Source organism: Pygocentrus nattereri, chromosome 16, assembly GCF_015220715.1.
Source record: "Pygocentrus nattereri isolate fPygNat1 chromosome 16, fPygNat1.pri, whole genome shotgun sequence".
In the NCBI taxonomy this organism is placed as follows: Eukaryota; Metazoa; Chordata; class Actinopteri; order Characiformes; family Serrasalmidae; genus Pygocentrus; species Pygocentrus nattereri.
Window position 1 is genome coordinate 17,812,495 of NC_051226.1, and position 14,615 is coordinate 17,827,109.

General features: G+C 38.0%; 2 protein-coding genes across 2 annotated transcripts; both read left to right on the plus strand.

Moving 5' to 3' along the window:
* The first annotated feature begins 3,337 nt into the window (after nucleotides 1–3,337).
* Nucleotides 3,338–4,309, plus strand: LOC108427897 (odorant receptor 131-2-like). Its single transcript, XM_017698485.1, has one exon. It carries the CDS (start codon nucleotides 3,338–3,340, stop codon nucleotides 4,307–4,309), a length of 972 nt encoding a protein of 323 aa, XP_017553974.1.
* Nucleotides 4,310–9,673: 5,364 nt separating this feature from the next.
* On the plus strand, nucleotides 9,674–10,639 carry LOC108427898 (odorant receptor 131-2-like). Its single transcript, XM_017698486.1, has one exon. The coding sequence runs from the start codon at nucleotides 9,674–9,676 to the stop codon at nucleotides 10,637–10,639; it is 966 nt and encodes a 321-aa protein (XP_017553975.1).
* Nucleotides 10,640–14,615: the final 3,976 nt, after the last annotated feature.

Consider the following 14,615-nt stretch of genomic DNA (forward strand, 5'->3'; position numbering starts at 1 on the left):
GTATTAATATTTTATGTGCAAATACTCATGAATAATCATGAACAGTGGGACATTATAACACCTTTGTAATGCTCTCATTAAGCCTCAACAAGTCAGTAGTTGGTAATCAACTGACTGCTCATTACTACTTTATAAAGCAATAATTAAACATTTTCCAGAGCACCTATTTTTGTATGATACATCAAAATGTATATATATATGTGTATATACGCGTCATAACCAATTTAGGTGTTCATTATTAAGCTTTATGCAGCCAACAGCTGGTAAGTACCTTAACAGCAACTTAACTGGCTGCCCATTACATTATTAAGCAGTAACTAGGGAGGATAAAGTGTTTGTAATGCTCTTATCAAGCTTTTATAAGAAACCTGTAGGTTCTCATCCTTTGCCCTTCACTACGCTATGTCTCTGAGTTACACATTCTTATGTGTGTACAATACAAATGTCCAAGCAAGAACAAGAAGCTCACATTCTGTTATTCAATCTCCCTTAAAGACACCCCACCCATCCCCCTATCCCACCACAAAAAACATTCACCCACACACACTCAGGCACACACATCCATAGAGAAAGGACTCAGGGTCAAAGGTCCTGACTAACTGTGCTTGCATTCACCCCCTCAAACCATCAACCTTCCGGTTTCCCATGTTTACAGTGAGTAGTCAAAAGCTCAAGCCTGAATGTCCATCAGAAGTACACTTAATGCTCTTGTGTGGAAAGTGAAGCAAACAGACAGCTGTAGAGTAAACATGTTTTTGTTAAATGAGCTTAGCAAAACACACTGGGGAGCATTTAAAAAACACCCCAAAGCATCAGTGTTGAGGCATTAATTATTCAAAGCCTGTCTTGTCTTATGACTTTTTATGGCACATGTCATTATGAAGCAGATAAACAAAGGTCCTCTGTGGAAAAGCCATGACAGTGCAAAGGGGTTTGGTGCCATGGAGCTCTTTCAAAGTTGCTGGAACTTTAACAGGAGACATAGGCTGGCTGACTACACCATTACTCAATGTTGCCTGAGATTTGTTTTCCATATTATTGCAGCTTTGTTTCTCGCTTTAAGTGCATGTACAGGCAGGTTCTATCTCTCCTTGCTTTCCTAACTTCATGTCCACAGAGTCTGAATACATCATAGATTATGTCCCAAAAGAAACTGTGTTTTCACATCAATGACAGGATTAAACACATGATGGACAGAGGATGCATAAATGATTCATGAATGTAGTAATGAGGGCACCAGGGGACAAGGTTGGAGGGACTGCTGATGCACCTGCACCCCAGAGCTTTTGTCTGCCTGTCTTAACTTTACTGACTAACTATTAGGATTCTGTCTCAGGCCTATACTTTAGTCCCTCTGTATGTTGTGTCTTTATATCTGTATTATTAGAAATATATAAATATTAAGAAAAGAAATTGAGTGCTGAATGTAATAAGAAATTCTTCAGTCCTTTTCAGCATAAATAAATGAGCATTTCAGTTCTGAAATATTGGAGCATTGGTGTAATGACAAAGCATTTCATAAAAAACACTAGAGCTCATTTTTAATTATTCTGAATTACATAAAACACAAAATACCAATTAGACAATTACAATAACATACTACAATGGCAACACTGAAATACTTTACATTTTCTCTGTAACACATTCTTTGGAGATTGAAGAGATGAAGCCAATCTTTCACACACCAGAATGAAACTAAAGTAAATCCAGCACAGGCAACCGCTTTGTTTAGAAATTGCAGGCTGAACAATGTAATAGATAAGTGATATATTCAGGTGATTTATGGAGAAGAGTTTTGTTACATGCTAACGTCTTACACTAAGAGAAGGCCATCCACTCTGTGAACACTGGAAAATGGCAGCATACATATTTTCAGCAACAAAAAACCTAATAACTCAATTAAAAAGAGCAACAAGGTCTTACAGTGTCCACAAATTACAGTTCACAAATCTGAAAGCAACAGTGCCTCTAGAACCTTTTAAATAGCCTGGCTTTCATATTAGAACTAGAGTGAAACAATCTAATCAAGTTAAATCATTTAAATCAAATATGTCCAGTGATATTTCTTTGCATGGCATGATAGACATCAGAATGGGAATAATACAGTTGTACAACTGTATATATTGAAATATTTTTTAAGTTTTTGTTGATTTTCAGCTTTTGAAATAGGAGATATGAGGTTTTGTTCTGACAGCAGCTATATATATATACACAAATATATATATATATATATATATATATATATATATATATATATATATATATACACAAATGAAAATTTCCATCAAATAAATTCCAAGATATGTAAAGCGGAAATTCAGTTTGCAGACACATTCAGTGTCCCTGCCCTCTAAAGCAAATATTGCTGTGGCACAACATAAATTTGGTTTCATTTGTATTTTAACCTTTACTGGCATCAAACCAGTAACTGACAGTGGATTTAGCTGCAAGTAACAGCACAGTGCAGCTGTGCTAGAGGCCTTTGAAATGTCAATAAAAAGGGCTGCAAAATGCAAAATTCTCCAAAGCAGAAGTCATATTTTTTACAGCTAGAGAGAAGGCAGAGACAGAGCTAAGACCAGCCCTGACTAGTAGGTGCTAGTCAATCCAAGGAAGATCATTCTTTCAATGGAAATTACTGGAGAATTTTTTCTCCAAATGTTTGCACAGGCCACATTTTCTGTTTTTTCCACTCTGTTACATTCAACAAATAAACAGTAACTGTGTATTAAACTGTGCAGAATTGTGTTCTCTATATAGCATATATTAACTTAACTGTATTATTCCCATTTCAATATCTTTCACGCCATGCAAAAAAAAAAAAATCAATAATAGTCCCATAAAAAATAAAAAATATAGCTTCTAATAGTAAATAATCAAATAATTTAGGCTGGCATCAGTGTAATTAAAAAACTAAGAAAAGCAAAAAGGGCTCCTTGGCAGCACACACACACACACACACACACACATACATGCATGCACTTGTCACATGCATGTCATTCCCCTAAAGAGAAAATGACCCACCCTCTCAAGGCTACATAAGTCCAGGAGTTGGAGGGCTCCTCTCTGTATAGTGGAGAACCACATGCTGCAGCACATGGAAGCATAACAGTCTGTGGCATTTATTCAAACTACAGTGCAGGCATGTCTCTTCAGTCTTCCTTTCCTCTCTTTCTTCTTTTGAATGCAGTTTTTCAAAATATTATTAAATTAATATGTTACTATATACAACTTATATGTTGCAGTCAAATAAGTAAAACACTTGCTGCAGTGCAACTAATTTTGGGGTGATTTGTCATGTGATCTATTGAGACGTACATTTATTTTTCCACAGCGCATGGCGGAGATCAACAACACCAATGACAAGCAGCTGTTTACCTACGAACAGGTCTACAAAGTGGACTTTGATGCTGCCACTGGGTCTAAGATTGCAGTGGTGGTCCTGATGTCTGTGTTCTTTGTCTATATAAATGGCATCATGCTTTTTGCTCTAAGGAGCAAGCCTATATTCCATGAGACGCCTCGGTACATTCTGTTTGCCCACATGTTATTCAATGACTCTGTGCTGCTGCTAGTCACGACTGTAATGTATGCTATGTCTCTTGCTCTTCTTCATATGGCTAAAGGAATCTGCTGGCTGTTAGTCCTGATTTCCTCCTGCACTTTCCAGAATGCACCTCTGACACTGGCTGTGATGTCTCTGGAGCGCTATGTGGCTATCTGTTACCCTCTGAGGCACTCCACTATTGCCACTCAGAAAAACACTGCTATTGCTATAGGAATTCTTTGGTTCCTCAGCTCCCTGAACTTTGTGATAGACATCATATATGAATTCATCACTGATTCCAACCAACTAGTTAAAATCACATTTTGCACAAGAGAAAAACTTTTCATGGCCAAGTGGCAGGCTGACAAGGCTCAAGGATTTGAGATTCTTTATTTTCTCTCAGTGACTGTGATCATCATCTTCACCTACATCAGCATTATGGTCGCAGCCAGGTCTGTGTCCTCCAATAAAGACTCTGCTAAAAAAGCCCACAAGACTGTGCTGCTGCACCTCATTCAGTTGGGCCTGTGTCTCACCTCTTTTCTATATGGCACCATAGAGAGAACACTTTATATGATAAGTGGCAGCAGTAGCTCTCTGTTTATACATCTGCGATATCTGAACTTTCTTATTGTCCTGATCTTGCCCCGCTGCCTGAGCCCTCTCATCTATGGACTGAGAGACGATGCCATACGGCATTTATTCAAATATTATTTCTGCTATGCAACTAGCAAAGTAAAACCTGCAGTCAATGTGTTTTGACTAAAGTGCACAACCAGAATACCAGCTGCCAGCAAGTGACTCACAAATGACTATTCAACTGTGTACAAATACTAGATAAAAAGGGAAACTGTGCTGGAAATTAAAGCAGTTTTAAATTGTTATTTCAATGGTGCCCTCAATAGCTATGCATACTTCCACACAAATACAGTTGGGCAAAGGACAAAACAATGCAAAGTGTCTTAGGAAGGTGTTGGGCTTCCTTGAGCCACCAGAACATCTTCAGAATGCCTTGGCATAGCCCAGAGGTGCACAGCTGAGGTCCTGGTGTGACAGTGTCCAGCACAGCTTGGAGGCTTCACTGATAAAACACACCCATTAAGCTGGCAATTAAGCTGAGTATAATCGGGTGTGTTATACAGATACTACTGTGTAAAAGAGCTCACTATAGGGTCGGGAATTCAGACCTGTACATTTCTATTGGTGAATGTCACACATTCACACACCTATTTGTGAAGAATATTGTGAATAATGATTCATCTGATCATATCAGTTTGTCCACGTCTTTGTAGACCAGTGTCTTTGGTTTTTAAAGCTCTGAAGTCTTAAATATGCATTCATCTTTGTAAGGAGGGGTTTATGCATGGAAGCAACAATATAATATATTTTTCCTAAGTAGATGCTGATGGACTGTTTTTGCTGACACAGTCTGATCACTGTAGCTCCTCTGTTTTTCCTTATGTATTGCACTAATGCACAAGCGTCACAATAATTTAATTTCAAACCTATTTACTGATGCCTTTCCCATAGATCTAAATGCGGGTGTCATTTTAATCCTTGCTCCTAATGAAACACTAGCCAGTTGAGTGGTCTTTGTGACTGAAGCTCAGATCTCAGTAATGAACCCCTTTTCCAGCACATGTTTAGATACATTTGTATTTGTGAATTTTTATATGTAAGAAAGTAAACAAAATGATGTTCAACTCAAAGGTAAAGCTTACTTGGTGTTCTTCTGCTGAATTTCCCATCACCAAGAAAAATTAACATAAAATGAATTAACATCTGAAGATGAAGGCAAATACCACATTTCTTAGATCTTTACATTTTTACAGTTTTAGATACTGAATGTAAAAAAGCATGCTGACTTCTCTTTCACTGTCATCACATTAAAGATCAAGTGTTACTCATTTTGTCACTGGTGACACTCTGCCATGACTCATGACACTCTGCCATGGATCAAATTGACCCAGTGCTTCTCAAAACAGTCCTAGGCCCCACCAGATGGTCTATATTTTTTGCTGTAGCTTAGCTTCTAACCCACCTGAACCAACTGTGGCTGGCAGCAGGCCCACCATACCAGTCAGACCTGTTTTTTGGCATGGCAGTCGAAGACAGCTCTCCAAAGTGCTGACTTGAGCTATCAAATTTCAGCACCTCCGGCTGTGGACAGCTGGCAACAGTGTGGTCTCAGGGGTAGCTCCTGGAATTCCACATGCCTGGCTGCTGCTGATGACATAGCTGGGTTCGCCCACCCAGACAGAGTTTTTGCCATAAAAGTCTCACTCTCTCTCTCTCTCTCTCTCTGTCTCCCACTCTCCATAATCACATTAGATCAAGCTGAACCCTGGACCACATTATCCTAGCTGTGAGATCCCTGCACGTACTTCTGAAACCAATATTCCCTGACTGAAGAGATGGCCCTACTTCCCTTGGAGGCATCTAGACTTCAGAAGACATTAGTTTTTTCAAACTTTGACACACTGTTAAATAAAGAGCGTACTGAGTCTGTGGTCTCCCTCCACTGTGACTGCTCCCACGCAACCCATTAAGTGATAACAGTGAATGCCGAGTACAGATGTTGAAGCAAAAATGTGAGCTGCCTGCTGGCATGAGGACTGGTTTAATAACTGTTACAAGTTTTATGTACCTACACTCAGTGACCATTTTATGAGGTAAGCCAACTATCTGTACACTTTGTATGTTTTTACACATGCAGTTTCACTGGGATTAAAATAGTTCAGATAAATGTCCAGTCAACATCCATTCAACTAAGCACTATCTTTCAGGTGAATCAGCTAACAAATTCATAAATACTACTCAGTGTTTACCTCATGTAGGCCCAGCATCCTGTGACACTAATTGTTTCTGCGAAAAAAGGTTGTGGAAGAGCAGAGACACAATATCATTGCACAACACTAACTGTCCACTGTGATGTTTTTAAACAACAACTGAAACTTTTGATCTGTGAAATAAAATTAAAATGAAATTTGACTAGTGATAAATAACTCTCAACTTCTTTTCCCCACTCACTTTCTAAAATAGCTTTGTCCTCTTTTTTCCAGTGGGGTCTTGAATGTCTTCAATTGTCACTTCAGCACTGAATTTATCTTCACAATCTCAAAACAGCTATCATGTCCTTGGTGAAAAAGAGAAACACTGATGCTTCTGTATTAGTAACAATAGACTTTTCACTAAAATACAAAATATTGTTAAAATACTAGAGTAGGCAAACATTTGTTATTTAAATTTGGCTCTTGAGCCCACCATAGCAGTGAAGCAGCTCTTCTCAAGTACTAAATGATCTGAGAGTTTTAAGAGATTCACATTAAATAAATATTCAAATATATAAATATTCATTTTTATGGTTCTTCTTGCACAGTCCTTAACGCAGTTGGTTTTATTCAACCAGCTCCATAACTGGGTACTCTCTGAATCTGTTTTTAGAATGGTTTAGATCTTACTTAAGTAATTGAGAAAACTACATAACACTGGATGAATGTGCTTTGATGCTCCACTTGTGGAGTCCCACAGGGATTAATGTTGCTATTGCTTTCCTTGCTATTCAATTTATATATATTTTCATTTGCTGAAGTAATTATCAGTACAATATTAGTTTTAGTAACAAACTCTGAGCACATAGCAAAGAGCTATAGTTACTCATTTTCAGTTCTCATGCATGTGAAGCCCAGCATTAAGTTACTCATTGCTGTATTTTCTTTGTTTTTGTTCACTTGTAGTTGACCCAACATCAGGATCTTTGAACCTGAAAACTTTAACCATTTATCTATGATAGACAAGTTCCATGCAATTGATAATTGACATCTTACATTGATTCGCACTATAAATATAACTACTAGTAGCTAATGATCTTGACATTTTAAAAAATAATATGCATGTTATTTTTGCAAATAATCAATCAAAAATATTTGTAAAACATATTAAAACATTTTAAAATTATCTTTGATAAAACATCTGTATTGTAACAAATTTTTGCTGTTATAAATACAGAAGACACTAGCTGATCCTATTTTTAAAGTGGATATTTTTTTAAGTGGATTATTTAGGCTAAAATTTCTGCCCTGAATATATATTTTTTTTATCTGTTTATTTGTTTTGTTATGTACATGAGTGCAAAAATAGGTTTGACAAGTGAGGGGACAGGTTCAAAGATCGTCTTCTGTACTCATATTGTTTTCATAATTTGCAAGGGTACATTTTGGTTTTGATAATGGCCTCTAGTAGAGATGGGCAATATAACAATACTTTATTATTATAATGATACATTTTGTCAACAATATGCTTTTCTGAATGTACTCTGGATAACGTGAATACTGAACACTGAGCAAGTGCATGCTTTGCATAGTTAGTGCTGTTTAACTTTTTAGGGCAGCAAAGTATGTGGAATATTGCTAGTAAGTCAAGTCCCACAGAGTTTTTGATAGCTTTTTAAATGTGGCACTACTAGGCGCTACCCTTAGCCTATGCTATAGCCTGGAGATTTAAACATAAGACTCAGTAAACAAAGTCTGACTACAAAATAACACAACTGCTCTCAGGTCTGTTTATCAGTATACTATGGTCTGCACTATCAAAGGTAGTAGAAAGGTTGAACATCAAAGGATTGCTTTTTCCTTTCTGAGTTTGAGCTCATTAGCTATCAGCAGTACAGTTTCTGTAATCTGACTAGATGTGAATCTTGACTGATGTCATTACTGATGAGTAAAAATATTTAGCTGCTTAAGTATTCAATTTACTAAGACAAAAAATATTTTCTATTTCTGCATAAGAAATGTGTGTTGTCCTAAAATTGCTCATGACCAAGGGTTCCAAATGATTTGTCTTCAGTAATGGACTGAAAGCTGCAAATCTGAGTGGAACTGGAAAGCTATTAGTTTATAGTAAGCAAACTACTACATGCAACAAAGAGCAGGACAAGCAAAAACCCTTAGAAACAGATATTTGGACCAAACCTAATAGTTCAGAGTATCCACTGACATCTTGGGGAAAAGGTACACAGGACAAAATGTTTTGGGTTCAGAAGATTTTTGAATCATAATTTTTTGAAAGCCACTAATGTACTTCATGAGAATGTAAATGTTCAAACCAGAAAACAAAATTTGGCCTTTGCTATGAATTAAAGCAGAATCTGGAATCTGGAATTTGATCTTACTACCACTGCTATGATATAATCAATTTTGTTGCTGCCATGGTGCACATCCAGTGTCTCAGCTGATTAACATTATTTATACATTTATATCTCCTTTAAACACTGATATCAGAAGCTCATAATAATTTATATACATTCTTTATTTATCATCTCTCCACTCTTTTCTGTTCTACCCTTATATGCTCCCTTTGATCCAAATCTTCCAGACTAAAAATAAAATAAAAACAGAGTTTAAGCCCAGTGTTTGTTACAGCATGGATAACTTGCAAAGTAATTCTGTGAACCCACCATTAATATTGAGGTGTAAATTCCCATTTTGGAGCAACATATCGTTGCTGTCGGAAGAAAACCTCATATCTCCATTTTTGCTGTTTTTCAGTTTTTGACATAATGTGAAAATGCCTGTTGCCCTTTACATTGTATGAAAATTTCACGATGAATGCATCAAAACAAACAGGCGAGAGTTGGAAAAAAGTCTGGTTCCATCGACTTACTAAGAACTTTTTCCTGGCCAGCTAAGCGACCCTGTGTTTGTCCCACTGCCACATACTGTATGGGGGAACTTCTTTTGTTATATATTTTATTTTGTTATAGTTGGTTCAAAAAATGATTACAACAATAACAATAATCAGTTTATATTATTATAACATTTTCTACACTTTACAACTTCCTTCAGTTTACACCCCCCCCCCCAAATTGCATAATTCATTATGCCTTCTGGTATCGTGACATGATGTCATGGACAATTTAAAAGACCAGTAGACAACCACCCTGATGATGGGTGCTGGAATGGCTGCTGTTGTCTTTTACTGGACATAACAGATTTAAGAATGTACATGACATGAACATCTACATTATTTTTTTCTGTTCTGTGAATAGGTGCCGGCATTTTGTGGTGTTTCATTCTGTACTGTGTGAATTCCTGTATGAATTATATAAACTAATTATTTTTACAGCTCATGGCAGTTTCTAATGAAAGCACAGTTGAGGTTGTGTTCATACATCAACAAATGTTTACTCTTGTGTTAAATGAGAAAACTATAACAAAATATGTTGTTGTGATGTTGCTGCCTTCATTTTTTATATATGTGAATGGTGTAATGCTCTTTGCTCTTAGGAGTAAGCGTGTTTTTAAAGAGTCTCCACGCTACATTCTTTTTGCTCACATGCTTTTTACTGACTCAGTTCATCTGTTTTTCTCATCTATGCTGTATTGTTTTGCTCTGGTCTTACTTAAAGTAGTCACAGCTGGCTGTGCCATTATAGTTTTTGTTTCAGGAACAACTTTCTTTATCGCACCTTTAAACCTGGCTGTGATGTCATTAGAGCGTTATGTGGCCATACACTTTCCTTTAAGACACACAGAAATAGCCACTCGGAAAAGGACTTATATTGCTATTATATTAATCTGGTGTATTAGCTCTATAAATGTCATGTTTGACGTTTTACTTGGAGTAGTAATGGATCGTAACTTTTTAACCTCACTGGTGTTTTGCACAAGGGAGAGGCTCTTCATAAAACCATGGCAACTTGATGTATACTATGGCTTTAATACATTTTACCTTGTGTCAGTGACGCTGATCATCATCTTCACCTACATCAGCATTATGATCACAGCCAGGTCTGTGTCCTCCAATAAAGACTCTGCTAAGAAAGCTTACAGGACTGTGCTGCTGCACTTCATTCAGCTATGCTTGTGTCTCACTGCGTTTCTCTACAGCACCATAGAGCGAGCTGCGGCCATGCTGGGGAGCACCACTCTCTTCTTGGATCTGCGCTACTTGAGTTATTTGTTTATCCTGGTTCTGCCCCGCTGCCTGAGCCCACTCATCTATGGGCTGAGAGACGAGGCCTTGAGACCCTTGTTTATTTACTATTTCCATTATGGCAAAGGCAAAATTAGGCCAGTTGTCAATGTACAGTGAATTTAGTCGCATGCTTAAGCAAATATTAGCATGTCTGATGACATCATTAAAGTTCATTAAACTGAAATAAATAAAGAACAAATGCATTTAATTCATGTAATGAATTAAATGCATTTGTAATTCATGTAATTCACATGTCTCCCTTGATTGTGATTTTGGTTCAGCTGTGTCAGACACAACGAGACCTACAGAAATATATAAAAAAATTAAATGACAGGATTAGATATGATAATTGAAATATAATAATTACATAAATATATACACACACCTGAGAAAGTTTGCACTAAAAAGCTGTTTATCTGGGCAGTGAGTGTTTATTTGCTCAGAAAAAAACAACAATTAGGATAAACACACAAAATTAGTTGTTTTGCATTTGTCATGGTTTTAATTTCAAAGGTCTTCTTATGACTTGCCCGCTATTAATTGTTATAATTATTATCCAAAACTTGGTTTGACTCAGTGGCTCATTATGTTAAATCATGTGTGCTGCATCACAAATCTATGTGATGATTAAAGTGGTAAGGTGGAATAAATTTAAATGGTAAGGGTTGCGTCAGGAAGGGCATTTGGCGTAAAACTTGTACCAAAACTATCATGCGGATCACAAATACGATTGCCATACCGGATCGGTCGAGGCCCGGGTTAACAACGACCGCCTCCGGTGCTGTTGACCAGCAGGGTGCCGGTGGAAATTGGACTACTGTAAGTCGAAGACCATCAAAGAGGAGAGGAGGAAGGCGGGTTAGAAGACAGTGAGAGAGAAGGAAAGGCAGGAGTGTGGAGGTTAGAGTAGGGACTCTGAACATAGGGACAATGACTGGTAAAGGCAGAGAGCTTGCAGACATGATGGAGAGAAGGAAGGTAGATATTCTGTGTGTCCAGGAGACCAGATGGAAAGGAAGCAAGGCCAGGAACAGTGGAGGTGGATTCAAACTGTTCTATCATGGTGTAGAGAGGAAGAGAAATGGAGTAGGGATAATCCTAAAGGGAAAGGTGTTCTGCATGTAAAGAAAGTGTCAGACAGGATCATGAGCCTGAAGTAGGAGGTTGATGGTGTGATTTTGAATGTGGTCAGTTCATATGCACCACAGGTTGGTTGTCAGTTAGAGGTGAAAGAGGAATTTTGGAGTAAGATGGATGAAGTGTTGATAGGATGCCAAGAGAGGAACTGTGGTACTGTATGAGGAAGTCAGGTGTAGCTGAAAAGTATGCTAGGGTGGTGCAGAACATGAATGAGGATAGTGAGACAGTGGTGAGGTGTGCAGTTGGAGTGACAAACGGTTTCAAGGTGAAGGTAGGGTTACATCAGGGATCAGCTTTGAGCCCCTTCTTGTTTGCAATGGTGATGGAAAGGTTGACAGATGAGGTCAGGCAGGAGGCTCCATGGACCATGATGTTTGCAGATGACATTGTAATCTGTGGTGAGAGTAGAGAGCAGATGGAAGAGAATCTGGAGAGGTGGAGGTTTACACTGGAGAGGAGAGGAATGAAGGTCAGTAGAGACAAGACGGAACACATGTGTGTGAATGAGAGGGAGGCAAGTGGAAAGGTGAAGATGGACGTAAAGGATGACTTCAAATATCTAGATATATATCTATATCTAAAACCATCCAGAGCAATGGACAGTACAGAAAAGAGGTGAAGAAGAGGGTGCAGGCAGGATGGAGTGGGTGGAGACAGATGTCAGGGCTGATGTGTGACAGAAGGATAGCAGCAAGAGTGAAAGGGAAGGTTTACAAGACAGTAGTGCGTCCTGCTATGATGTATGGTTTGGAGACTGTGGCTCTGTCTAAAAGACAGGAGGCTGAGCTGGAGGTGGCGGAGATGAAGATGCTGAGATTTTCGTTGGGAGTGACAAGGATGGACAAGATTAGAAATGAGCAGATCAGAGGGACAGTGAAGGTGGAGCAGTTTGGAGATAAAGCCAGAGAGGCCAGGTTGAGATGGTTTGGACATGTGTTGAGGAGGAATAGTGGGTATATTGGTCAAAGAATGTTGGAGATGGAGCTGCCGGGTAGAAGGAGAAGAGGTAGACCTCAGAGAAGGTTTATGGATGTAGTGAAGGTGGACATGGAGATGGTTGGTGTAAAAGTAGAGGAGGCAGTGGATAGGGCAAGATGGAGGCAGATGATCCGCTGTGGCGACCCCTAAAGGGAGCAGCTGTAAGAAGAAGAAGAAGAAGAAGAAGAAGATGTTCCGTTTTTGTTATTTGTACTAATAACTAATTTTCCTGTATTAGATTAACCCAGCATGTGTTTTGTCCAATAGTGACTTAGGTGTGTGAATATGTAAATATCTTAGGTCTGAATATGTAGGAGCCAGATTTCAGTTTAAATTTATTTTCCTTGAGAGATGCTTATTTTAATTTAGATTCAATGGCCTTTCACTCAAGGCTCTTATTTTGACACTTGCCACATGATACATACATCATTGCTTAAACATGGACGCTGGGAATAAACATTTTTTTACCACTTATGCTTAACCTTCTACAAATTCACCTTCATTTGTCATTTTGGAAACTTTGTACATTTGGAATCTGCACTTCAGAAACTTTTTGGTTACTTTGAACCTTTAAGCAATTTTGATTAAACCACTGTGTAATGCCTGTCCGTGTTAATGTTAATGTTAATGTGTCATACTAATGAGAAGATCTACATTCTCATATAAAGAACCTTGTGAGACATACTAAGTCATAATTAGAAGATATTGTGTCATAATTATGAAATTCTCTCATTATAAACAGACATTTCATTATTATTAGATTGCATAGACTGTATGTTAGAAATTTTGCCAGAAATAACCAGGCCTATTCTGTCAATAATAACTCCTCTCTTAGCCTTGGATACAAAAGTTTTAAACTAGCAGCAATTAGACCGCTGATTAAAACAGTTAAGCTCAATCTCTTTCTGCCCAATTGCAGTTTTGATGACATACAAAGCAAAGTGGACAGTCACAAACAACATATTCTTTTTCTATGAAGCTTCAGTCTTTATCAGTTCTGGCAGATGTACAGTAGCCTGTGTACTTCTAATGTGCTCACTCTTTACAGTGAAAGAACAAGATGTATCTTTGGGCCAACTGTTGGAGAGTTGGCCGTATCGTACCAGAGATAGACATGCCTCCTGTGACAACCAAGGGTGACAACAATTCCCACAAGCGCTGCTACACTTAAAGGCATGTTAATTACCTTCACACTTGAGGAAAAGGCACAAACAATGCTTGATACTACGCTTCTCTTTGTCTCTAGTGACGAAGTTGATTCCATGGTGCGCTTGTGCACTTGTGATCAAAACATAAACATTTCTTGTGTTATGAGTGAGAGAGAGAGAGAGAGAGAGAGAGAGAGAGAGTTTGTGTTAATCTCAAATGATCAGAAGTCTGTGTGTAGGTGTGCCAATCAGTCCTGAATGCCATTTCTGGGTTGTGTACACGTGCAGAACCTGCTTTCCATACTTAAGCATTTTATCTTTAAAATCTTCTAAAATCTATTTTTACAGCACGCCCATGAATGTTGCACAATGCATATCAGACTGAATGCTTGAATTCAACAGACTGAGAATATCCTGAGATCCAGCCATTTCTTTTTAACCTCTGTAGAATACGATAATTTTGTAGCTGAACTTAAAAGGCCATTTATGTTACTTTCTTAGAACACTACCTGTTTCGCATAATGTAATACACATTGTTTTGAAAGCCTTACACCAACAAAAAAAATCTGACCACATGACACATATGGCAATCTTTGTCACAATACAAACAACACAAAATGCACTGAACAACCACTTTAGATTTGCAAATCATAAAGTTTCTACCACACTAAATCGCATATGATGTAGAGAACTGTAAAATAGAAGGAAATATGCAGCAATACAGCGTTACAGAATGTGGAGTGTACACAAATTGTTCTTAAAAAGTACGAACCATAACCGTGTTTGCGTTTACATTAGTTCCAGCTTTCACCACTTAACACTGGGCA